This window comes from Rhinolophus sinicus, chromosome 17, assembly GCF_057876585.1.
Source record: "Rhinolophus sinicus isolate RSI-liver-muscle chromosome 17, RSI-T2T, whole genome shotgun sequence".
Taxonomy (NCBI): Eukaryota; Metazoa; Chordata; class Mammalia; order Chiroptera; family Rhinolophidae; genus Rhinolophus; species Rhinolophus sinicus.
In genome coordinates this window covers 187768170-187785798 of record NC_142517.1, presented here as the reverse complement: position 1 = coordinate 187785798, position 17629 = coordinate 187768170, and the positions used below count along the sequence as shown (strand labels likewise).

The 17629-nt window shown below is 40.1% G+C and overlaps 1 protein-coding gene across 4 annotated transcripts in view; it reads right to left on the bottom strand.

The window, feature by feature from the left end:
- Positions 1-16850, bottom strand: part of ADAM23 (ADAM metallopeptidase domain 23) — a 155641-nt gene extending 138791 nt beyond the window's left edge. For 3 of the 4 annotated variants that reach the window (XM_074340983.2, XM_019726901.3, XM_019726900.3), the window contains exons 1-2: positions 16265-16806; positions 14912-15129 (exon numbers count right to left, since the gene is read on the bottom strand). In XM_074340983.2, the coding sequence (XP_074197084.1) occupies positions 14912-15129; positions 16265-16478 (432 nt within the window). In that variant the 5' untranslated portion in view covers positions 16479-16806. Of the gene's footprint in view, positions 1-14911; positions 15130-16264 lie in introns of all 4 variants that reach the window. The other variant, XM_019726899.3, reaches the window with a different exon arrangement.
- Positions 16851-17629: the final 779 nt, after the last annotated feature.

Genomic DNA, 17629 nt, shown 5'->3' with positions numbered 1-17629 from the left:
ATTATTCTACTCATTCATATTCTGGTATCCATTTAAAGGAAACTGTGAGATAAAACATGCAAAAGTATAAGAAATAAACTACCTCGACATAATAAAGTCCATATAAGAAAAAAACCACAGCTAACACCATAGTCAATGAAGAAAAACTGAAAGCTTTTCTTCTAAGATTATGAACAAAACAAAAATGCCCACTTTTATCACTTCTATTCATCATAGTACTGGAAGTCCTAGTCAGAGCAATTAGGCAAGAAAAAGAAAGGCAATGCAAACTAGAAAGAAAGACACAAATTATCACTGTTTATAGATGCATAATCTTATATGTAGAAACCCTAAAGATTCCACCAAAAAGAAAACTATTGGAACTAATAAATGAATTCAGCAATGTTGCAGGATACAAAATCGAAACACAAAAATTAGTTTTGTTTTTATACACTAACAATACAAAATCCTAAAAGGAAATGAAGAAAACTATTTCATTTACAATAGCATGAAAAAGAATAAATACTTAGGAATAAACTTAACCAAGGAGGTAAAAGACTTGGACACTGAAAACTATAAAACATTGATAAAAGAAATTAAATAAAACACAAATAAATGGAAAAACATCCTGTGCTTATGGATTGTAAGACTTAATATTGTTAAGATGTCAATACTACCCAAAGCAATCTACAGATTCAGTGCAATCCCAACATTTTTTGCAGAAATTAAAAAATCCATCTAAAATTCATATGGAATCTCAAAGGACCCTGAATAGCCAAAATAATTTTAAGAACAAAGCTGGAGGTCTCACACTTCCTGATTTCAAAACTTACTACCAAGCTACTATAATCAAAACAGTGTGGTACTGACATAACATATAGACCAATAGACTAAAAAACCTGGAAATAAACCCTCACATACATAGTCAATGAATTTTGAGAAGGGTGCCAAGACCATTCAGTGGGGAAAAGGACAGTCTTTTCAACAAATGGTCACAGGAAAATGGATATCTACATACAAAAAAAAAAAAATGAAGTTGGACCTTTAACTTACACCATATACAAAACTTAACTAAAATTAATCAAAGGCCTAAACATGAGAGCTAAAACTATAAAACACTTAGATGGACATATAGGAGAAAAGCTTAATGACATTATATTTGGCAATGACTTTTTGCATATAACACCAAAAGCATAGGCAACAAAAGAAAAATAAATAAGCTAAACTTCATCAAAATTAAAAACTTTTGTGTATCAAAATACACTATTAACAAAGTAAAAAAAGAAATCAAGCCACCCAATTAAAAAATGATCAAAGGATTGACATTTCTCCAAAGAACAAACACAAATGGCCAATAAAAAAATGAAAAGGTGCTCAGCATGACTAATCATCAGAAAAATGCAAATCAAATCCAAGATGAGATACCACTTCGCATCCGTTGGGATGGCTGTTATCAAAAAAAAGAAACACAGAAAATGAGTGTTAACATGAATGTGGAGAAACTCTAAGTTTTGGGCATTGCTGGTGGGAATGTAAAATAATGCAGCTCCTGGGGAAAATTTTATGGTGATTCCTCAAAAAATTAAAAATAGAATTACCATATGATCCAGCAATTCTACTTCTGGGTATATACCCAAAAGAACTGAAAGCATAGACTCAAACAGATATTTGTGCATCCACGCTCATAGCAGCATTATTCACATTGGCAAAAGGTAGAAAAGTCCAAGTATCCATCAAAATGTGGTCTATATGTACAATGGAATATTATTCAGCCTTAAAAAAGAAGGAAACTTTGACTCATGCTACAACATAGATAAACCTTGAAGACATTACACTTAGTGAAATAAGCCAGTCACAAAAGGAACAAAACTATACAATTCTACTTATATGAAATATCTAGGATAGTCAAATTCACAGAGACAGAAAGTAGAATGGTAGTTGCCAGCGGCTGGGGAGAGGGGAAAATGGAAATCAGTATTTAATGAGTACAGACATTCAGTAGTATAAGATGAAAATGTTCTAGAGATGGATAGTGGTGATGGTTACACAACAATGTGAATATACTTAATGCCACAGAAATGTATACTTAAAAGGTTAAAGTGGTAAATTTTATGTTATGTATATTTTACCATAATAAAAAAAAATTGTTTTAAACATGCAAAAATTGAACTACTCATCTTTTTCTTACGTGGTAATGTCTCTTGGTTTTATTCATCCAACCATTAGCAAATCTCAGCTTCCAGCAACTCTCCCGTCAGTACCTTCTTTTCAGAACCTCGGCTTATACCCACCTTTCTATTCATCCTCTCTCCATGAGGCCCAGTGGTTGCAATGTTTCCTTCCACTCTGATATAAGAGCCACCTTCCACAAATTCTGTGAAGACTCCTGTCACCACTAAGAAGCTTCTTTTCTTTGGCCTCAAGTAATTTCCTCAGCTACCAAGAAGTAAGAACACACAGCTCTTCACAGAAATAAAAACTGTGATACTTAACAGTTTCATTTTCATCAGTAGCCACATTATGATTAGGAGAGGAAGAGGGAAAAAAGTCACTCTGAGTGAGACGGGAAGCCCCTGCTAGTTATTGAGCTGAGGAGTAACATGATCCAAATTAGTATATAAAAGGACCACTCTTCCTGGTGTGTGTAAAACAGACTGGAGCTAGAGTAATGGGGGCAGGACAAAAGCAGGGACAAGAGTTAGGAAGATATTTTAATAATACAAGGCAGGGGTGATGATGGGTTTGACCAGGTTGGCAGCAATGGACACAGTGAGAATTGGCCAGATTCTGGACAGCACTGAAGGGAGTACCAACAAGATCTGAAGGCTTGAAGTAATGCTTGAGAGAAAGACAAACGGTAAAGGCTTTGGCCTGACAAATTGGAAAGATGATCTTCCAATTTTTCAGGTGGGGAAGAGTATAGGCGGGACAGGTTGGGTTAGGAGATATTAGAGTCAAGAGTTTTGTTTTAGACATGTTAGGTTTGAGTTGCCTGTTACATATCCAAGTGGAGATACAAGATAAATACTTGGATATGTAAGTCTGGGTATCAAGGGAGAATTTATGCTCTCTGTGAAGGAACTAAGGTTCTTTTTTTTAAAAAAATTAAAATTTATTGAGGTGACAATTGTTAGTAAAATTACATAGGTTTCAAGTGTACAATTCTATAATACATCATCTATATATCACATTGTGTGTTCACCACCCAGAGTCAGTTCTCCTTCCATCACCATATATTTGATCCCATTTGCCCTCATCTACCACCCCTGCCCCCTAACCCTCTAGTAACTACTAAACTATTGCCTGTGTCTATGAGTTTTTGTTTCTTTGTTTGTCTTGTCCCTTTGTTGCTTTCAGTTTTATATTCCACATATCAGTGAAATCATATGGTTCTTGACTTTTTCTGCGTGACTTATTTTGCTTAGCATAATAATGGGATGAAGATTCTTATATGCTACATCACAAACAAGTGTTTCATACAAATAAGTCAAGTAAGTTCATAAACTTTTAATACATTAGGGTGTTAAAACAGGTCGGGGGACATCCAAGAACTCTAGAAAACTATCATAGAAAGATGATTTAAGATCCAATAGGCAGACAGGATAGTTTATAAATATAGTATCTGGGTAATAATGCTAAAATGAATCAGTAGGTCTTAAAAGGATTAATGTCACAAATAAAAAAATAAAAGAAAAATACAGATACAGTTAGTTCATTAGAAAGGAAAAGAATAATAGTGAACTATTTTCAAAAAATGTTTTATTCACCATTGCAAAGCCAAAAATAACAAGACAGCACCACCCCAACGTCGCACAGGTTCTGAAGGCGAACAAGGGACTGTTTATGCTGCCCCAAAGCAATGGATGCCCCTACCTGCAGACTGAACATTCTACAGAGATGGAAGTTCATTAGATTGCACAGGACAGACCACAGTTATTTACAAGGTAATTGACTCTGCTCACTAATAGTTCCTTATTATTTTGGGCCATAATTTATAAGAGAAGGGGAATCAGTGGATGAACTCTTCTTGGTTTAGGCAGTTAAGATGCAAAGCCAAAAATTGTACTTTCTGGTTATATCATGTTCAATAATATCCCAGTGTCTAAATAAAAAGTGTATTTCTGATATTTTTACCCTGTTGTGTCTCTGTTTGGGAGGTCTATGTACTAGTCTGCTTGTCATGGTTTTATAACTGTTTCATTTTATTCCAAAGCCAGAAAACTATCAGATGGAAGTGTTTCTTGGGTTTAGTTTTGTTTGGGGAATTCGTGGGAGAAGGAGAAGTGGTGGGTTGATGTCTAATCGGGACATTTCTTAGGGAAATCATCATATGAATATGTGTTAGTTATAGTATCTGGTGTCACGCTAGGCTCACCTTGGCAGTTAACTCCCCAAAGGAAACAGCTCACTTTACAACTCACCAAAATGCCCGATTCCCAGCCTAGGCTTAGGGAAAACTCCTCCTCCAGAGTACAAATACCATGCTTACAGACTCCTGCCTCAACTCGGTTCAGAAGACTGCAGCCTCTAAGACATTGCACCACATCCTCAAGTATTTACTCCACTCTCATCCGAGGTGAACCAATCAAGTTCATCTGCCGCCATTAAACCAGGAAGACTCTGAAAGTCACCCTTCCCCACAAACGTCCTCCCAATTACTTCTAAACCCACCTTCTTTTCTTAATAAAACAATCCTTTATTCACAACTTGGACTCCCAGGGCCTCTAGTCAGTAATGAACAGGTAACATTTACTAAGTACCTCCTGTATGCCAGGCACTGTGTAAACCACTTTACACAGGTGAGCCCATTTCAGTCAGCCACAGCCTCTGGGTGGGCACTATTATTATGTCCACATCACTGATACAAAGCTGGAGCTTAGAACAGCTACATAACTTGCCCAAGTCTAAATAGCTGGTGTTAGCAGATCTTTCACACGCCTAATCCTTGACTCCCCCACCATTCTTACCCAATAGGTGGCAAAGGAATTAGTAAGAGAAGTCAAAGAACATCTGACATTCCAAATAGCCTAGTACAAATCATATTTATCCCACAAATAAATGCCTGTACTATATCATTAAAGTGCCAATTACCCTGCTTTGCCTTGAAATAATATCATGTCTGCATAGGAAAACTGGTTATCGCATGCTGACAAAAGTTTAAATTGGGTGTTAGTGAAAAACACAGGGTAAACTAACCAGGTCTCATTAAAGTCAGCCTGTTTTAAAGACCTATTTCTTCAAGCTGCAGACTCTTCTATTAGAGAATACTTTTCCCCAAAAAAGAAAAGCTTTTCTAGAATAGTCAAATGCCTGACTTATAATTTGGTAACATCCTTGTTAAATAAACAAGGAAGATGAAGTATCTGATAGAGGGGAAAAAAGCTAAGGAAGATTAACAAGGAAAGGTAAGCAAGTAAGCAATGTATTATAAAAATGTCAGCATTTTAAACAAGTTTATTTGTCTGGAGTACTCATTTAGAAAAAAAAAAAATAAGGACAAAGAAGACAAGAAAACCAACAGATTGCAGAGGAAGGCCAGGGGTCGTGTGAGTGTGGTTGTGTACCCACAGTATACTTAGTTCATACGTCCTTATCATTGAGAGAAAAGGTATCTAAAAGGGACAGATATGTGCGATATAAAACTGAAAGCAACAAAGGAACAAGAAAAACAAATAAAGAAACAAAAATTCATAGACACAGACAATAGGTTAGTGGTTACCAGAGGGGGCGGGGGAAGGGAGGTGGTGGATGAGGCTAAATAGGGTCAAATATATGGTGAAGGAAGGAGAACAGAGACTCTGGGTGGTGAACACACAGCATGAAACATAGATGATGTATTACAGAATTGTACACTTAAAACCTATGTAATTTTACTAACTATTGTCATCCCAGTAAATTTTAATTAAAAAAATAAAAAATAAATTAAAAGGGCCGAAACTTCCCTAAGCAACCCACAGAGGTGTTGTGATAAAAAGAACAAGGCACCAGAAGTCTACAGATCAAGGTTCTTGGCATTCTGGTCATGCCAAAAATTCCCAAGACCTGGAGCAATGGACTCAACCTCTTCGGACTCAGTTTTCTCATCTAGAACACAGAAATAATAATCATCTAACAATAAAACTTGTTTTATTGCTGAGGATGTTGTGAGATTATAGATATAAATATGTCTCCATAAAACTATTTAGGTTCACTACAAAAGCAATATATTTGTTGTGAACCTAAACAAATATAAAGTGAGTTGCAAGTTGATTTAAAGCCTTCGACTTAGCTGAAAAAGTAAAGCATAAGGAGACATGTGGAGGTATTGACTGATTTATATTATTAATGGAGACCATCTGCAATACAACTATTGACTATGAGAGTGTATCGCATTAGCAGGCCTGTTTACAATTAAAAGACAGCACAAAGTACCCAATTAAGTGATTACAGCTCAATATAACAAATTCTTGAATGTCCACACTAAGGGATAGGAAGCACTGGAACAGATACTGGAATTCAACAGATACTCAAAAATCACTGTCTTCATGGCTCTGGAATGTTTTTTATGATATGCCCCTAAGCATGCTTAGATTTGACTTCTAAAATTAATCTTTAGCCCCACTGAGGGCAGAAGGAAGTGGTGGTCCAGGGGCATGGGATTATCTTGTTCCCACTACTCTCTTAGGATTAAAAATGTGCCAGGATGACTCCCTCACATGGACACTCCCATGCAGACAAGGAGATGAATGTCCCCAACTATATAATGATAGATCCAAGCTAAGGAGCATTATAGTCACTGGTTATAGGGTCCTATTTACACTCATGTTCATTGATTTGTTTGAACTTGATCTCTGTGATTAATGTCTATCAATAGAGGAGACATTTCAATTTCCATTCTTTTCATTTCTAAATAGAAAGCTTAGAGAACATTTAGCATTAAGGTACATCTTGTTAACAAATACATACATTTCACAATAAAATTGAAAATAGATCTCAAATCTATTAATTTGGAATTTTCCAGCTGAGGAAAGTAGCCTCTGTCTACTCTTCGGCCAAAGAAGACACCTATATAACCAAACCTTATTTGGAGCATCGAGCTAATTCACAGGTTTGGCTCCATCCTAGACTGGGTGCCCAGTGATGGAGAATGCACCTCTCTATAATGCTCCTCTATAAAAAACAAACACTTTACCCCAATTTGCTATGAATGAACATGATTGTTTTCAACTTCTCATTATTCTGAGTAAAATATGGTAACTAGATCTATTCTTTTTATAATAGAATTCCTAGCATTAGATTTGATTAAAATTGTCCTGAATTTATATAAATTCTAAACACAAAGACGCCTTTGTAAAATTGCAAGATTCAGATGCTTGGTGGTTTTGAATGAATGAATTATGTGAATGAATGAGTCTTTCATAAGGTTAAAGGGTACCCACGTCACTTGTGAATTGAATACTTTGTGTGAATAAAGCCTTATGATTATGTACATTTTTGAGACAAATAAAATATTTTCATTCAGAAAACTTATACTCTAGGATCAATTAATTACTCAGATCTTAGAGTTGGAGAAGACAGAGTCTTCTGAAGCAGGAATTTAACAGTATATGAACCGAAAACAAAAGACTGAGAATCCATTATTGACAGATTAGGTTGTTGCCAATGATCACAAGGGTTTTCCATAACTAGCCCCAGAATTTGGACATACATGAATGGAATCATCCAGACAAAATTAGCTCCTTCCATGTACTGACCTTTGGGTAAACAGGCCTGGAAAAATGATGAAAGGAGAACAGGAAGCAAACATGTAATATACAGAGGGGAGCGGCAGCTTGCCTCCAGAGCATTTTGCATTCTCTCCTTCACTCCACAAGTAAAATTCATTTAGCCAAAATTATGCTTGTTGCATGAGGCTAAAGGGAGTCACGTGATGAAATAAGTGTTCCACGAAGATTAATCTGTCAGCAGTGGGACTGATAGATTGACAGAGAGAGAGAGAAACAGAGGCAATGACAAGAACACAATACAGAGAGGAGGAGGGACGGACTCAAGGGAGAAACGTCAAGACTTAATAGGTGACTATTTATAGACAGAAGATGAAGGAGAGAAAAGAGTCAAAAATGACTCCAAAGGTTCACTCTTAGATGGCTGGGGAAACAGCGGTACCACCGAGAAAAATGAGGCAGGCAGGAAGGACAGCTCTCTTCATGCCTGACTCTGCCCTCAGATGGCTGATGTCACCAACCCTGGGCTATGCCATCAGGCAAGTCAATGCTCCTGGGTTATATCTGACTAGCTGTACAGAGCAGGATGGTGGCTACTCTGTTAACAAAACCTGAGAAGAAGTGAAGACAGAATGACACTAGGAGTTACTTAGTAAGCATGAGTCAACCCTGAGCAGAAATGAGCAAAAAGCACAAAACATGATGTAGGGATACACGATGAAGCAAGACTTTCCAGAGCACAGCTCCACTGTGGACTGCTGAAAAGCACGATGGCCGTCAAATCAATCCAGGGTGAAATGATCAAAAATGGTCCCGACTTTATGGGAGAGAAGAATCAAAGACTAGGAGCCAAACTCAAATATTAGATTAGTGCAAAAGTAATTGTGGTTTTTGCAATTATTTTTAACCTTTTAAATCGCAATTACTTTTGCACCAACCTCATACCGATAGGGGCCAGGCAAGTGACAGAATTGAGGAAGGGTGGGTGGTAGGTAACCAGGAGTTGGGGGCGACTGAAGTAAACAACTCACGCCCACCCCATTTAAAGAGGAGGGACAGGAGATGGGTTATTCCCGTCTAAGATCATAGACCCACTTTTTTGATTCAAGAGAAATCATCCCACCCCCAATTCTCCACCATATACGCTGTTTTATCTTCAAGCACTTGTCAATATCCGAAGTCTTTATGTGGTTATTGCTGTTGGTCTTGTGTCTATGGTCTGTCTCCTCCCTCTAGAGGGTAAATTCCCTGAGGAGCCACAGAATTGGCAATCAATAATGCGCTCACCTCTTGACTTCTCAGGGCTTAACCATGTGATAGAATAAATCCAAACCCCTTGTCTCTTCACAGTCTTCACAGCCTTTCACATTCACCACCTGCACCTCCCAATACACCTTATTCTCTCTGCAGCGTGAGCTTTGCCAAAATAAGTCCTGGGTTTGCATCCTGACGCTGCCATTTACTAATTGTTTGTCCTTTGTGGAGACACTAACTATACATTGCAACTGCTACATCTATAAACTGTACATCACTGGGTTTCCAGAGAAAGTAAATGAACTTTTTTCAACTGACTGCAAATGTAACACTAATGCCCCATTCTTTTAAACCCTTGTCACACTCATCACACCGAGCTCCCTACTGCTGCCCAGCAGGCCAGAGCCTTTGCCTCGGATTCTCTGGACCCCTCTCTACCTCCCAAAACCTTACCTCCTTATTGCTGTCTAGGGCCAGCTATTGTTTCTTCCTCTATGAGGCTTTCTTTGACTTTGCTGGGTGCCCATAGCCCTTTGTTCTTACAACTAGCAACTGCACTGACATGACCCGTGAACCACCAGCTGCCTTGTTTCTGACGCCCATCAAGTCACGAGCAAGGGTAGGGACTGAGTGTTACTTTTCATCCCTTTTACCAGAGTCCAGCACAGTACCTGATTCAAAACAGGTATTCAATAAATGTTTGCTGAACCAAACAGAACTTAACCATTAACAGCTGTACATCTGATCTACTGGACACTACATGAGTGGTCACCTCTTGCTCCACCATTGAGAATTAACCCATAGCAAAGACAAAAATGACCACATGGCCAGCTCTTGATTAGCCACATTAATGGTGGGTGACAGTGATAAGGAGAAAGGTAAAAATTGCTTATATAGGTATTTTCACTATTTCACATTAATGGTGGGTGACAGTGATAAGGAGAAAGGTAAAAATTGCTTATATAGGTATTTCACTATTAGTTGTAAGAACAACTAATGTAAGCATACAGTAGGTGTGATTTGCGCAGTGCTAAAAACTCAAGACCAAAATTATCTCTCGTACTGATCTGTCATAGTGCCAAAAATGCCTCACAGTAACTTGAAGCTTTTCTGAATGTCAGTTTGATTATAACATGAAATTTTACAGAAAGCACTGCACTCTTTCTAAGTGTTTAATCATTCAACAGATATTTACTGACAGCCTACTCTATGCCAAGCATTACAAGTAAAACCATTACAAGCCTGAACTCTATATACTACTGTGTTGTAATGACTGCTTAGGAAGACCTGGAAAACTTGGGAAAGCTATTGAGCTAACAGAAAAGTTTATATTATCATATAACCTAATAGTTGCCACTCTACCAATTCTGAGAAAGAACCCTGTGTCTCCTTCTCTTGTCCCACACCGAGAACAACGGAGGAGCTGGCTTCTGGATAGTCAAGAAATGTGGAACCAGCCTGTCCTGAAGTAGAGTGGGAAGTAATAATAATGATGGTGATCAAAATTCACTTAAACATCCCTCTTCTCTCTCTTCAGCTTGGGGTGGTGGGGAGGAGGGATAATGAGAAAACTTCTTTTTCTGCGTTGCTGTCTAGGTGTTTTACACTGTAATAACCCTGCTCACGACAGGGGTCTAGACGGATAGATAAGGACTTGAGATTAGGATTCCCGCCACAAATTCCTGTTGTGCTTTTGCACCTTTTAAAATAGCTACTTAGAACTAAGCCTGAGAAAAGTTAGTGACTTCCACCCAACCACCTTATAAGTATTATGAGCTTGCTACACTGCTTTCTGTCTCCTGCTGCCTCATGACCGAGGACAGAGGACTGCATTTCCCACAGCTCACCGAACCCTCCTGCTTCTGGGATCTGTAATAAATCTTGACTACTTTCTTAGCTTCAGTGCTAAAGTTGCACCTTTCATCAAAATGACACCGTGGGTTTCACTTCCCCAAAGTGGAAGCTCTGATGCTGAGGGAACTAACTGCTGACCTCGTGTAGGTGGCTTGTGCCCCCTCATTCAGCAGATCATAATTTGCATAGTCCTAGCTTAGTACACCAGCTCCCCAAACCAGTAGGGAGGGAACAAGGGACTGAGCACATGCAGGCTGACTAAAGTCAAAGGCCTGATTTCGTCTCCCCCAGACCCTGTGCATAGTACAGTATACCCGTCCATCCTTTCCCACCTGGAAGAGAAAACAATAATTAATTTTTTCCTACAAGAAAATTTCAAGAAAAGATCTGCATGGGAGCAGAATATACCACCCCAAAAGATGCCCCTTTGGCATAAGGATTATTTTAGGCTGGTTATTTTTAAGAAACAGACACTGGAGAAGCTCTGAAAACCAAGTAGCAGTTACCCTTTTGTAAGAGACATTTACTTTTATAAGAAATCTCCCTTTGTAAGGGTGTCTCCCTCTCCACACCAGGAAGAGGATGACTCTAAATCTCTGGACACTCTTTATCAATGGAGAAGGTAAGGATTTAAATCTGCATAACAACCTCACCTTGTTTACTGTGCCTTCCCTTATAGCCTCCCAGACTGGCTCCCAAAACCCCAACATCTTTTGTCTTTAGCTGCAGACATTATTTAAGGTGATGGCTTGGGCCATTTCTATGAGTTACTCAGTTTTCCTGGGCCTCTCCCATTTGTACAGGAGGTACAGATGTTACTAAACTTCTGTTTGTTTTTCTTCTGTTAAACAGTCTTTTACACAGGGTGTCTCAGCCAAGAACTTAGAAGCATAGAGGGAAAATTATTTTTCCTCCCCCACAGGTTCATTAACTTTCTTAGAAACAGACTTCATAGAATAATCTCAGAATAAATGAATGAATGAATGAATGAAGTGAATAAATGAATAAACAGTTTCTTCCTCTTTTTAAATGTATGGTCCATTTTATTAATATATTGCAATAATGGTTAATAACATGCTTATGTTTAGTAACCATAAAATTCCATTTATGCTTGTAAAATTCTCTAAAAATTAAAAAAGATACGTCTTGGTAACAAAGCAAAACTAATTTTTTTCTGTTTCAGACCCTAATACTTCTACATGATGGTAAACTAACATCCTAGCTAGTAAGAAAAAATTTATAATAAATCATCAGAAGATAAAATAAACTATGAAGAAACTTGAATTTGGGTAAGCACCAAAAATCAAATAACATAACTGTTTAGATCTGAGGTGACTATATTCCTCGTCTAATATAGACCACCTTGGTTTATGCCTATTGTCCTGGCATAATTATTAAGTGTGCTGACTTTCACTCTCAAAAATGGCATAGTTTGGACATAAATCATACATCATCCTATGTAGAGATAAAAAGGTTCCTAAACAATCCTTGACAAAGAAAACTTTTGGATTTTCAGAAACACTAATATTACAGAGGTGCTTTGTACCATCTGCTTTTAAATTCACCAATTTTAAAAGAGTTAAGAAACATTTTAACTTTCACAGCTGTAAAGTATTAAGGCCTAATCAACACTAAATATTTATGAAATAAATACAGAGCTCTGCCTTGCAACCTATATCTGGGAATTTCCTTTCCCACTTCTACCCCCAAACTAGGAGAATCCAGGATAATGGCACAGTGATTCAGCATTTCTCAGGCATTCATTAAAATGTGCTTGAGTGCAATGAAATCAGAGGAGGAAAAAAAGGTGCATACTACATAGATATTAAAATCCAAACTTACAGAAGCAAAAATGATGAAATTCTATACTTTCTCTCTTGTCAGTTCAGCTGTTTACTGACACATTTGTAAAACAGCTGAACTGACAAATATGTCTCATCACTATTATTAGGCAAGTCATTCTAAGATACAAGCATAAAGCATATGGAGCACTTTTTGTCAAGTATTTCAAGAGATGCCTAAAAACAAAAGTACAAGGGATATCCCAAAACACAAAGAGAAATTTCAGGGAATGCATCATTTAAGAAAAACATTGTTGATACCTGTATGGAAGCACTTTTTAGAAACTTATCTTATTTTTGTGTCCCGTCTTGTTCATCCTTGTACCCCTTATCTCTGCACCTCTAGGTACTACTTTGCACATGAGAAATGGGCAACAAATGTTTGCTGAATTAAACTAATAAGAAAAGAAGGAAAATGCTTCCAAATATAATTTCTGTGTAAACACTTTTTCAAAATAAAAGAAACCCAACCACTGTGGGGAATGAAAGGGGAGAGGTAGAATCATTCTAACAGCAAGTCTCTGTTCCATAGTGAGAAATCTATTCCTCTACATGAGTGGTGGGTGAAGTTTTAACAAACCTGTTATCATAAAAATTCATGTATATTGTAGTCAAACCATGTCCCACCTATAAAACCACCACATGGTTAGATTATAAGAGGTGTTAGTCAGAACCTCCAACACCTGTGTGACAAAGAAGTTCCACTGAAATTTCTTTCAAGTCTCAGCTCAGTAGAGCTTGTGCATTCTTTAAAATAGACTTCAAGGCAGTTTTTTCTTTCCCTTTCTCTAGCAACTTATGCAAAGGCGTTGGAGTTTGAGAACTTGCCACTTAACCAAAGAAGGTCTCCTTAATTTGGAAAGCCATAAAATGGGCCTCAATGCATTTATCAAGAGGGTCTTGGACTCTTCTTCCTGAGAGACACCGCCCATGCCTCCTATCAGCAAGACAAATGGCAGGCATGATCCAGGAGTCAACACATTTAGTTACATAGGAGCAGATGGCAGAAGGGCTGTGAGAACAGAGACCCATTCATCTCAGCCAAGGTGGGTAGCGGCCGCTTCACAATACTGTGAAACAAAATTAACTTCTCCAATAATATTCAGTACAAAGGAAGCATTTTCTCAGAAACCGGACTTATAAAAAATATAAAAATTAAATATTCAGGCCTCTTGAATTTTATATTAGCTGTTTTACGATCTCAGGAACGTCCCCAAAGAGTTTTAAATTTCTAATGCCTTATTTGTAAAATGGGGATAAATACTGTTACCACTCACCTATATTTTAGAAAACTAATAAAAACACCAATGTAAACCGCAGATATTTTTCTAAAGTTCTAGATGTTCGACAGTTCCTGCTCCTGTCAACTAAACAGGGAGAGTCCAAAGTCAAGTATCTGACATACAGACTCTATTTTCTGCTGCTAATAAAGAACAAAGACACTGATAACCCATTGTGTAAATCTGCTTGGGGTCCAAAATATTATTAATTCAAATAAAGAATAGTAAGCAGGAAAAAAAAAAGATCCCTTAAGTTCTGTGGATATTAAGCACCTTCATCTTCTGTTGAATGTCCTTTTAAAAATCAGTGCCACTTTCTGAACCAACCTGAAAGTAAAGCAATCGCTTACAATGAATGCAGATAAAGTCTGAAGGATTATGCTGATCAAAACTCGTCTCTACAATGTATAAATGGCTTGTTTATATTCACTGCAATCTTTTAAAAATGTCAAATTGTTTACCTACTGACATTTAAAATATAACAGAAAGAATATTTTCCTGTTGATCAATTAAAGAAAGAAAGTTGTTTACATTTAAACATTCAGTTTCTAAATGAAAGACTGACTGATGAAGAATCTGTAGCCAAACAGCCTCTTATAGCAATCTTCTGGGTGCAGGTTGAAAGCAGTTTTCATCATGGGAGGGAGAATACTGCACACTTACATAAAGCCTCAAAGATACAAGTCAGGACCATAAACATAGTCACTTAACTATTGTCCAATGCACCTGAAAGATACATGGACCACATTTCAGCTGTTAAACTTCTAAGGCCATGAAGAAAATCCCAATTCCAGTTTGGAGTCAGAGAAGAGAAACAAACAGCAGTCCTATCCCAGTAGATCCCAGGTTAATTCCCTCTAGTTTCTCCCCTATCGTTATATTAATTCACTTCCTAATAAAATGCTACAGTAAAATTTGTGCAATGAGATTCTGGCAGAAAATCAAATCAAAGGAAAACTATTCATAGCAGCTACTTTTGCATACCCAGCCCCCTGCTTACCTTGTTATGTTTTTGCTGGTGTCTTGCCTTTGTGTCAAGAACATGGTAAGGGCTTTCCAAGTCTTGGTTGATGTAATATATGAGTCTTGAAGGCAGTGTGATTTCTTTCTGCATTGCATTGCTGTAACTGATATTACTGCTGCTATTCTGTTGCAATGTGTTGTCTTCATCGGCCAGGACTCCCAAATTTTTTCCTGCAGTTTCATTCCAATGCGGAGCTGGTTGGGGGGAAGTGGGCAGGGGGCATAAACATACACAAACATGCACACATATACCCTATAAATATATATGTATCAAAATGCATTTCCCCCCCCCCATAATGGTAAAAACAAAGTTTCCTATTTATAAGCAGATTAAGAAGTGGACACACAGTAAAACAAGTTATTGCAACAATGAAATAGCCTGGATAAGTTAACAACCAATAAGGCTTGTACAATAATGTACTGTTTATTTTTATTTGTTTGAATGTACATTTCTAACTAGTGTCAAATTTATACTTCTAAGTATGGGGGAGGGGCAGAATGGAATTGAAGGACATAAACAGGCTCAGGGGTTCTGACCCTTGTCTGAATCTACAGAACCTCAGTGGGACTGTGACTAGGAGTATCCCGTCTGAGACCTAAGAATGCTCCTAAGATACCTTGAGTGCTGAATTCATGTTAACTGATTCGTTTAACAAAATGGACAATTCCCTTTTCTTCTAACTTTGAGATGGGCAAAAATCCTTTGCCACAGAGAGATGCAGATAGTGGCATCTTTCCAATTCCTTTTTATGTTCCTGCCAAGGCCAGTTTTCTGCTGTTACTGATTTCCAACAGTATTGAACACTATATTATCTGAATTGTTCATTATAATGACAGGTACTTTGAGAAATTACAAACCAAAGGTTTATATCCCCAAAGTTTATCTCCCCCACTTTAATTCTAACAGCCCAGGGAATAAACCCAGTAGGCAATTTGAGGAAACAACACATAACCACTACTATCATTACATCCTTCCGCATTCACATTCAGGCTCCACCACCCAAGAAGCAACTTGCTCCCTCGCGGCATTTCCCATCTACAGGGTTCCCCTCAGCCAACTTGCACAGAGAGACCCCGCATCCACTAAATACGTTCCAGTGGAACCGACAGTAATTGGTAGGGGTTTTAGTGAATGCAACAGAAAGGGACTTCAAAAAGTGAACTGAAATGAATGGGGGTTTGGGAATGAGAGAGGTGGAGCGGTAGGCAGAGAGGCGCGGGAAGGCCGAGTCCGGGACTTGTCCGGGGCGCACGGACCCGCGTGCCCTTCTCTTTCCTCTGCAGGGCCCCGCGAGCAAGGCAATGCAAAGGGCACCGGGGCCATACCCACCGCTGGGTGCAGCGGCCCCCCAGGCGCGGGGCCGGGACGAGGCGGCGAGTGAAGGCAGCAGGAGAAGGACGAGAAGCAGGCGGCAGGGCGGCGCGCGGGCCAGGGCGCGGGCAGGCGCCGGGCCGGCGGGGCCGCCGCGGGGGCCGCTGGAAGCTCGCGGAGGGCTGCAGCCCGCCACGGGCGGCCGCCGGGAGCTGCTGCCGGGCGGCTTCATGGCTCATAGCTCCCGGGCGCCGCTCGGTGTGGCCGGCGAGAGCGCCAAGCTAGGCTGCGGGGAGGCTGCGGGCGGAGCTGGTCACGCCGGCTCAGCGCGCATGGTGCCGCCGCGGGCAGGGGGTCAAGGCTTAGGACTAGGGACTGGAGGCGCCCCCTCCCCTGCTCGCGTCTCAGGCCCTCCCTGGGCGGACGCTGAAGAGTCCAGGGGGTCCCAGTGGCTCCGCCAACTTGGAGCGTCCCCAGATGCTCCTCCCTCCCTGCGGCGGGCGCGGCCGCTCCAGCGACTGCGGGGGCTGCTGCTGGGGCTGAGGATGCTGAGGCGGCACGCGGGAGCGAGCGTCGCGGGGAGCGCGCGACGCGGGCGTGCTCCGCGCCTTCGAGCGCGCGCCCGAACGCGGCTTCGGGTCCTGATGCTGATGCTGATGCTGTTGCCTGGCATGGGACGCATTGCGCATGCGTAATTGTGGAGGGAAAGGGAGGGGGGAAAATCAGCAGTGATGCAGCAACCCAAGCAGCATCACAGGTGACGGCGGCACCTCCAGTTTGGGGGGAGGGGAAGCTATCTCTCGGGGATTAGCCAGAGGAGAAGAAAGAGTGCGGGGCCTTCCGGGCCAGAGAAAAGGATGATCTGGAAAAAAATAATCAGCCAGAGAAATCGACCCGCCTTTTCCACCACCCCAGATCTCACATACCTCCTCCCATTCCAACCCCCTCTTTCTCAGGAAAAACTAAGGCCAACCATTTCCTTCTTATAATCCTTTATTTATTTCCTTCCTGCAAACAAATACAAAGGATTGCAGGCAGGGAGGTAAAAATAGCGCGGCTCCTCATTCAGCCCGCCCGCAGCGGGTGGAAGCACCGCAGGGAGGCACGTTTGCGCGTCGCAGGCTGGCGAGCGCTGACGCCAAGCGGCCTCTCAGCGAGTCAGAACCCCTGTGCAGGGATGCCCGGTGCGAGGCGCTGCTCCGCGGCCTCTGTTCCCCGCCACTGCCTGGGGTCTTTACGGAAAGCAAATGAGACCGCAACATGTTTGCTCGAAAGTTCAGAAAGTATAACTGGGCTTACTTGGAAAGACTTAGAAATTCTGGCAGGAGAGAAATACGGAGATTAGAAACTGAGTGTGTGGCAGCTATCTTGGGAAATCCATCG